The 9,706-nt window shown below is 41.8% G+C and overlaps 1 protein-coding gene across 1 annotated transcript; it reads left to right on the top strand.

Moving 5' to 3' along the window:
• Positions 1–3,113: 3,113 nt before the first annotated feature.
• Positions 3,114–7,441, top strand: LOC136443818 (uncharacterized). The gene is made up of 8 exons (XM_066441184.1): positions 3,114–3,278; positions 3,715–3,961; positions 4,173–4,185; positions 4,509–4,549; positions 5,031–5,198; positions 5,557–5,713; positions 6,032–6,089; positions 6,615–7,441. The coding sequence occupies exons 1-8, from the start codon at positions 3,114–3,116 to the stop codon at positions 6,783–6,785; spliced, it is 1,020 nt and encodes a 339-aa protein (XP_066297281.1). The 3' UTR covers positions 6,786–7,441.
• The last annotated feature ends 2,265 nt before the right edge of the window (positions 7,442–9,706 follow it).

Genomic DNA, 9,706 nt, shown 5'->3' with positions numbered 1-9,706 from the left:
TAACAGTACCTGTCGTCGCCATCTTGTACACAACTACTAGTATATCGTGGGCGGTGTAAAGTCAAGTCACATTTCAACATGGCTGAGCGCTAGAGGATCCTCGTATGCCCTGATAGGACCGGGAAGCTCATGGAGACCACGTCTAGCTATAGAATAGACGTTCAATGAGGACCCAAACAATCTTAGTCTTTAGCTTATCCTTAAGTTTTACTGGACAAAACCCGCTGCGGGGCATCGTGTCCAGGGTAGGCGATATCAATAACAAAGGTAAGTGGCTTGTAACGTCTTCTCGTGACGAATTCTTCACAGTGGTTTAACTGTTGTCTCTCTCAAAGACACTTGTTTACCGATACCTAATGATACAATTGGCCGTGTACACAAGATCAGGGTTTGCCTGATGACGAATGCTAATTTACGGGAGCCACCGTTACAACAGGTAACAATTTTTAATTCAACTTTCCCAAATTGTACCCCACGGTCTTCCCATATGTTACATGTTGCCGTGGAATCTACGTACCTGGAACTAATAGAGTGACATGCATTTGTGACATTGAAAGTAACGTATACTGAACCATAAATTTGACACCTCTAATTCTACAATTTTGAGAACCCACCTTTAAATTCATCAGAGTAATGTATAAAACATATCAATTGCATTACAAGACGAGTAAGGTAGATACGTTAAAAGGGTATATTCCGAAGGTCAGGAAAATCAAGCATTGCAACAAAGAGGTCATCAAATTACGGCGGGGCGGGGCGATATCCCTGGGGACTAATCTCCAGGCAGATCTCCATGGAGGTTAAATCGTATCAGCCGGCCAGAATCTACAGTCGGCTCACTCCCATAATTACCTGAGGACGACATTTCCAAGCAACCGTAGGGGCGATATCTCCTGAGCTGAGGACAACATTTTCAATCGACCGTAGCTGCCGGCACTGTATGCCCTCGTCTGTCTAAGGATTTCAACCAAGAGCGCTTCACATATGCAGGAAAGCGAACAACGTTGTCTGTCTTGTGCATTGTCGGTTGTCACTATAGGGAAGTCGTAGTTTTCTAGTACCCTCCTACGTGCCGTGCTCTTCAGGCTAATTTTCAATCAGCCGTAACTGCCGACACTGTATGACCTCATCAGCCCAAGCTAAGGACGTCAATCAACAACGCCTAGAAAACAGCATTGTCTGTTATTGTGCATTGTCAGTTGGTATTAGGGAAGTCGTCGTATTCTACCCTTCTACGTGTGCTCCTCAGGATCCACGAAATGGCGTTTCCTCCTGAGCTCAAAGACTCGTCATCTGTGCCTACATCCCTTGCACTGGTTGTGGATGAAATGACCAAGGCCATTGCTACAGTAAAGAACAGCACTGGAGACATGTCAGCTGTGACGGACAATAAAACCATTCTGAAGACAAAAGTCCACGATCCATATTCCACGTATGCGACGAAATCTCAACGGCTGTGCCTTGGCGACCATCTGGCCGACATCGGTGCGGCGCAGGTTTTCACCAGCAACATCCGTTGGCTACGGGGGATGGAACATGGCGGGTTCTCGGAAGATGTGTGGCCCTACCTGCACACTCTTTACTGTTGCTGCAATAGCCATTCTGATATTAGCCAAAAATTTGCTGAGGAACTAGGGAAGGCTGTGATCATTCCTGTCCTGGTTCAAGACCTTCAGGAATTCGAGGAGACGTGTACAAGCGACCAGGTAAGTGCAATGGATCTACTTCTCGGATTACTACACTACCCAAAGATTACCATCAAAAATCATATAGATTATCACCTCACTCTACAGGAAATGTTGTAAAATGTAGAAAGAATTATTTTGATAATCTGTTTCATTTCGAAGGCAGAAAATACACTTCTCGACAATAGAGCTTTAAATCTAAATACATGTACTATGCTTTTTACCAAAAACTGTCGTCTGTTATGTTCAGTTTATTCTTCTTCACCATTAAACGCTTCACACTTGTCAATGAAACATGGCAACTTTTAATACAACACACATTCAGCACGATGCAAATAATTAGCATATATTATATGTGTGTTATCAGGGCATATGTAGGTCATCTTTAGATTCCTAATAAGGCCAAGTAGATTATGTGGATTAATGAAATCAAAATTCCAATTTGTTTGCAAACCGATACAAATGTATCAAGAATCGATGCCGCTGTATGTATATTTATTCAATTCATGTGCAACTGCCTTGTGGTGTGTATGTACTGCCATTGAGAAAATATTTCATTTCATTTATTTATTTATTACTCCCGGAAGGAGGAACCTACTGCCCTCCCTTAGAGACAATGCTTAAGGCCGGTCCGCTAGACAACAAAATAAACCAGGATAGTAATTTCTAGAAGTGAATCAGGGTCCGTGATTTCACACTTTACATCAAAATCCATTTCATGCATTTATTTTACAACTAGCAGGTCACTAGCATTGGAAATTAATTATAACAAACACCTCATCCACAATGTACTATTAATACTTCACGGAGAATTGTGTCCTACGGACTCTTGTTTACTTTGTGTGTATCTACAGAACCATAAGGACCTGGTGGACAGACTGATGGGTACTTTGTACAACATGTCAAGATTCTCAAGTATCAGACCGCTTTTCAGCGAGATCAATGCAATAGGAAGTCTGATTCCTTATCTTAAGGCGGACTGCGAAAAGTTTAAGACCTTCGCTACATTTACACTGGCGTATATAATTGGTGAGTATCATAAGCTGCTCATGGAAGAACTTTAATTTTGAAATGCTAAGATTAAGATTATCATTCATAAGTATAAAATGGGGCAGACAAAAAGTGTCACAATGTGTCTTCGAATATGTGCTTGGACATGCTATTGCAACTATACCTGTCAAGCGCAAAACGGTAAAAAAAAAACTGACAGACCGAAACAAAATGATATATACCTTCCCTTGAATTAGTAGCCACTTCCATTGACCCCAAGGACATTGACTGTTTGTTTGTATGTTTGTTCATTTGACTGTCATGCCTCATTAACATCTAGTTCTACCGGCTCTGACCTTTATAGCATTTGTTTCGGAAAGGACAAAACCTTATTCAAAAGTTGTCATTTAAATTTCAGACGAGGAAAATCTTCGGATCATGACGGACCCCTCCGTCATCCGTTTCATCATTGGTCTGTTTACGAAGTCGGTAGATGATGAGAGAAAAAGATACACAGTAGACGGCACCAGCTTCAGCGCCACCGAGCTGGCCATGGGGATAGAGCAGCTGGCTGTGAACGACACTCCTGGTGACAACAACAAGGTAAGATATCGTTTTGGCAAGATTCTGAGATGATTAGCTTGCATGGTACAATAATGACACCTACCATCTATATATTGATCCCAAGCGTTGTTCAGGGATTTGCAGGATTCTGCAGCTGGGATGATTAGCTTGCATGGTACAACAATAACACCCACCATCCATATAATGGCCCCAAATGTAGTTTATGGATCTACCTTACAAAACATTGCATTGCCATCATATTAATGAGACACCTAAAACATAACATTAAGAAGGCATGCATTACGCATTTTTTACGTGTACTGAAAGGCATGAGTAGGGTACGTCCATAATGTCAGTCAATCATAGTCTTGGAGATATGAAGGCATCTTCTGGTTAACTTATTATCTAAAAAAAGAGGATGCCGGAAAATTTGAAAGTATGTTCATCTTTACCAACCTCCATCATATGTGCACAGCTGACACTAGTGGCGGAAGGCGTCCTCCCACCTCTGTTCCAACTGATGAGTGAAGGAGACGAAGAGGAGCAGCTCCACGCGATCCGGGCCATTTCCCAACTCGCCTTTCATCCGTGCAACAAGGAGAAAATCCGGCCAGCCATTCCACAGCTGAAGGATCTTAAATCAAGCAGGAATCCATATATAGCAGCGGCAGCTAGCGGGACTCTCTGGCAACTGCAGGATGCAGAATCACATCGTCAGAAGGGTACGAGCAACTTATCTTTTTTTATTAGCGTTTAATGATTTGACATCGAACATCTTCAGGTGTACCACAGTTGTATTCCCTACGACCCCCCGATCGGTCAAAATGGGGTGTATCAAGACCATGATATCCAGAGTAAGCTCAGTCCTATATCATGCATCCTGATTGGGCCGCTTTCTACAACTATTTCAACTCAACTATTGCCTATGAATAGACCACAACAGTCGGTACATTGTTAGAAAATCCCTTAGTATACAAGTTTTGGATACCATCATACATGACCAAGTTTATCTCGCCTATCCATCACAGATGTAAAGTCCGGTGACAGAGATACAGGTAACAGCAGAAAAGGCAGCAGCGTTCGTCACGTGATGCTCAGCTACCAATGGGATAGCCAGGAAATAGTAAAGAAGGTAATTCTGTCTTTTCCATCGCGATGTTTACATTTTGGTCAAAGATCAAATATCTATCTATCTATCTGTCATTCGCTGATGCATGGCGGCCGTAGACATCTCTCCGTAAAATATTCTCTATCAATGTCATGAATTAGAATGTCCCGCAAGTACAAGGAGAGCGCCAACTGCAGAGGAGGTAGTGGACATGCATCTTTTTCTGATAGATTGTGACGTATTTTGGGCAATTTGACCATATAAGAGTGTAGAACGTCTTGGCATTTCACTGTTAAAGCCATCGATTCTTTGTGAGCTTGTTGATTTGTCGAACTTCAATTTTGAAAAATGGTCTTCAAAGATTCTTCTGTAGTCGTAACTGGCCATGGTGAATATTTTATTGCTTTGGGTTAGTGGAGGTCCATGCCATGTATATGGTATTTCATCAACTTTGGTTGTTGACTTTGCTCTTATTTTATAGTTCCCTTGACTTTTAACAGGTCTGTCGGCTGTTCCAGCATCGTAAAGGACAACACCTTTGACAGAGTTTCGCATTTATCTTTCCTATCATTGGTTGCATAGACTTCACATGCACATCTTCGCTTGTCTGCAATCGTTCTTTTGACCGTTGAATCTATAAACGCATACAGTTTATATTTTATGTTTCTCTCCTCGTCTGGTAGAGTGTGAATATGCCCGAGAGAGGGGAACAGACATCATCCCGTTGAAACTGGAGGACGGGTACAGACCTGACGGCTGGCTGGGGTTCCTGGTTGGGGCTCGTCTGTACTTCAACTTCGACTGTAAGGACAGCTTTGAGGACGTGATGATGCGGCTCATGAAGGAAATAGGTGCATTTCTAAATGATCTTTTTTCGGCTGTCTTTCCCCCTTGGCTAGCCACTATCATCGAAGATTATTGCACCGATGGTTTAGTCATTGACGTCTTAGTTCCGAAAGGTCACGTGACCGAACTAAATGGCGGCATTCTTGAAGATGGTCGAAGTTACTCTTGTGGATTTGGTACACATTACTCGTGCTACCAAGAAATTAGACGTTCTTAGTAATTAATTGATTATCAATTGATAATAAGTATGAAAACAAATATGTTTCGCAAAGAAAGGTACGGAGACATATTATGTCATGTCGGTGACGTCATCGAGTGCGGTCTCCTTTAATATCAATTGCTGTGTAGCGTTTTATTTAATAGGTGACAGAGGGAAACACCGTTCGTCCGAAGTGAAAAAGGTGGATGCAGTTACAGAGCTAGAAGTCGAATTGGCCACCCCCAAAGTGAAGGGACCAAGCCATCAAAACTGGGCGCGAGAGGAAATCAGGATATGGGCTCGTGAGAACCACCTTGAAGGGTACAGATCATTTAGTCTGTTTTGTTTTACTGCTTTTGCTGTCATACACATAACCCAACAGGAATACCATTATTTTGCTTCGTCCTGTTTAAAGTCTATACTTGTAACTCATTCTCACTCAATCATCTTCTAAGACGACATGTAGAGCCGTTGTTTCGCTCCACGAAATTTTCAGTGGGAATACAGAAAATGAAATAGTTTAAAGGAATACCAAATAATTATCTTATCAACTATTTCCGTGCTTTGTTCTCGATGAAATGGTGCCATGATACTCAGCACGTCACGGGTCATTGTCACGGGTGTCTTCCTGTGTTTCAGGAATCTCGAGAAGTTGGAACCGGAAGACTTGCACTTCCTGCGCAGGATGAGGAAGGAGGTAAGAATTTATAACTACAGCACTTGATTTATAAACTTTTCCTAATTACCAGATGACTGTGTATAGTTCTATCTTACATTTGTTTAGTCAGTACAGCCTCTTGGGATTAATTTCTGAAGATGTGATTTGAAGATGCGATCTGAAGTTGTGTACGTTTACATCTGAGAATACGTGGCAACACAATTTAAAACATTCTAAATAGAAAGCCTTCTACCACTCTCTATAGTTCCCTTGATAAGGGTAAATACTTGGCTATTCTGAGGGCCTTTTGGAATTTTGTACATCAGCATTTTTGAAGTTGTGTACGTTTACATCTGAGAATACATGGCAACACAATTCAAAATATTCTAAATAGAAAGCCTTCTACCACTCGCTATAGTTCCCTTTATAAGAGTGAATACTGGGCTATTCTGAGGGCTTTTTGGAATTTTGTACATCAGCAGCATCAGAAACTTCGACAGCTTCGTGTTAAAAACACCATTTCAATAAAAAAGCAACATGTCCATTTTTTTCATTCTGATTCAGGCCCCTGCTGAGTTCTACAAATCGATAGAGGATGAGCTGGGGCTGAGGACCATCTCGAGCAAGAGGAAATTCTGCGATGCCCTGGAGAAGCTGGAGAAGACCAAACAGTCACAAACGTTTAGGGAAGACAAACATGCGGTTAAAGGATCCTCCTCTTGTCAGTTAATCTGAACATATGACACACATACCAGGTTAATTTCAAAGATATGCTATCATGTAATCGAGTGTGCTGAGTTATTTACGTAATAGTTTGTCTGTTCAGGACACACAACCAGGGCTGCCCAGCTATCATGATGCTATTACGTATACAAAGGGGTAGTCCTACTGACAAAGACAAAAACAATATTTATAGTACAGTAAGATTTATACATATTTCTGAATAATAGTGCAATAAACATGTAGATAATGTTGTGCATATTGTCTGTTTTCATGTCACGACCGGAGGGAGTCAGAGTAGCTCTTTTGTTAGCGTAACTGGTTTGAAATTACGGTCACTATCTTAACTTGCAAGCATTGATGTGCTAATTCCATTTTTGTTAGTACAGGTAGAAGTGCGACGAACCCTGCACCCTCCATTTCCTACTCTGTGGCCACCTTGAAACACTTTTTTTAGTATGTCCACATTAAGATTGTTGTACTACAAGCCTGTCGTCTCGTATGTATAGTTTGTCCCGGTAAGGAAACTCATATCACAAGATCGTGTAATAGATATACGTGCGTCTAGGAAAACGATTTTTGTGTTATTTGATTTGAATAAGACATAAATATAATTAGCTTGAGGTTTGATAAACTCACACTGCATTTCATTAAACTCCTTCTCTGTTCAATACGTGCGATGGGATCATTGTCTATCAATTGACCTTTTTTTCATGACAAATAAAAAGTCTAGGGGACATGGGAGCCGCAGGGAATCTAGAAAAGGGAATATGCGGTCTCTTCTAAAACGTCACTCTTCGGCATCAAAATCACGTCGTAAACAATCACTCAGACTTGCCGCAAACAGTTCCCCAGTCCTCCAGTTTGCTTCATCGATCGATTGACTGAGTTAGTGACTCTGCTATTTGTGTAGCACAAACAATTTTACAAAATCAAAACAGCCTTTTATTCAGCATTCTTAAAGTCCTCAAGTGCATGGATCAGTTTTGCCTTTCGCAGCGACTTTATAGCATACAGTAACCCCAGATAAATTGAAAAACAGTCCTTGTTCAAAACGTGACGAATGAAGCGATAGAATATATGCAGACTCCAGAGAGGAGGGAGAAACGAACAGCTGTTGATACCCACCCCACTGATCAATGTTCATGACCTACGCCCCCTTCTTTGCGCATTGCTGACTTGCCTCAGAACGGCACTGCAGGGGGCAAAGTGTGTTTACTTGAGACCAGTTTAGTGTACAGTTGTTGGTTGTGTTGCTATGCCTCCACTGTACATCATCAACAACAGTCGCTATTTTGTTCAAAGGAATCCTGTTCTGGGCAGTGTGAGGTGAGTGACTTGTGATGTCTAATTGACTACGGTGTTTCTGTCCTATCTTTGAAAGACACAGAATACTGTTGGTTGATCTTTAGTTCTTAAAACTCTACCTACTAATCTACATAAAATCAGAGTACATTTGACATTATTTAATGCGTAACTAGCTCACGGGAGTTACCGTTACAGCAGGTAAGTCTGGCATGTGTATTATATGCTCCCGATGCCTTCTACCACCACGATCTGGGACAGCCTGATGTACATTTCACGTTGTCGAACTAAGTCTCGATCACGAGTTCCACTATCTTATACATACAGCTACATGCAAAATTATTCAACCCCCCTTGCTTTTTGGACATTTTGGCAAATTGAGGAACTTTACAACTGCATGATATTACTAAATCATATAAGTGATGAACAGATATGTTATTACAATCTGATACCACAGCAAAAGTTAAGATTTTTTTCATAGTCCATCCAAAATAGCAACTTTCACACAAATAGTATGTTGCAAAATTATTCAACCCCCTATGAGGGGTTGTCTTTAGTACTTAGTGCAGCACCCCTATTTATCTAAAAGCTGAATTCACCTGATGTAGACGTGAACGATAGCTTGTCACAAGCTTCTGGCAGTGCTCTTTGGGAATTTCGGCCCATTTCTCGTGGGCAATGGTCTCCGGCTAGCAATTTTCTGAGGTTTACGTACGGCAACAGCTTTCAATAGATCCAACCCAAAATTCTGAACTGATTTTAAGTCTGGAGACTGTTATGGGTACTCAAGAACCTTCCAGGTTCTTTTTCTGACCAAACATGTGGATGTCGATGTGTGCTTGGGGTTATTGTCTTGCTGGAATGTCCAATGATGCCCCAGCTTCAACTCCTTAACGGACCTGGCGACATTCTTGGCCAAAATTTCAGCAGCCACAGTGATATTTCTTAGAAGACAGGTGGACAAGAACCATATGATTACTGTAAAAGTCCTGAAAAACAATTTGGCTGAAGGAGAAACTGTTGTTTCAGTGGAAACAGTGCGCTGCACACCTCATGCTGAAGGGCTCAAGGCCAGAACCCCAAGACCCACACCATTGCTGAAGCCATGCCCCAGGAAAAGTTGCCTCCAGTATGCTCAAAACAACCTACTAATGCCACAGTAGTTTTTGGACACTGTTATATGGACTGACGAAACAAAAAAACTTGTCCTCTTTGGTCCTTCGTGTCAGAGGTATGTTTGGCACAGGAAAGACTACGCATACGCAGAGAGGTACACCCTGCCTACCGTGAAGCATGGTGATGGGTCTGAGATTCTTTGGGGGTGTTTTGCTTCTAATGGCACTGGGAATATCCACCGTGTTGAAGGCATCATGAAATAAAACCAGTACTAGGATATTCTGGCCAGGAAAGTTACCAATTCCGTTAGAAAGTTGAAGCTGGGGCGCCATTGGACATTCCAGCAAGACAATAACCCCAAGCACACATAGACATCCACATATGTTTGGTCAGAAAAAGAACCTGGAAGGTTCTTGAGTACCCATAACAGTCTCCAGACTTAAACCCAGTTGAGAATTTTTGGTTGGATCTGAAGACAGCAGTTGCGGTACGTAAACCTCAGAAAATTGCTGAGC

This window comes from Branchiostoma lanceolatum, chromosome 10 (assembly GCF_035083965.1).
Source record: "Branchiostoma lanceolatum isolate klBraLanc5 chromosome 10, klBraLanc5.hap2, whole genome shotgun sequence".
NCBI classification, from domain to species: domain Eukaryota; kingdom Metazoa; phylum Chordata; class Leptocardii; order Amphioxiformes; family Branchiostomatidae; genus Branchiostoma; species Branchiostoma lanceolatum.
Note: the sequence above shows the minus strand (reverse complement) of the source record. Positions and strands in the feature narration are given on the sequence as shown.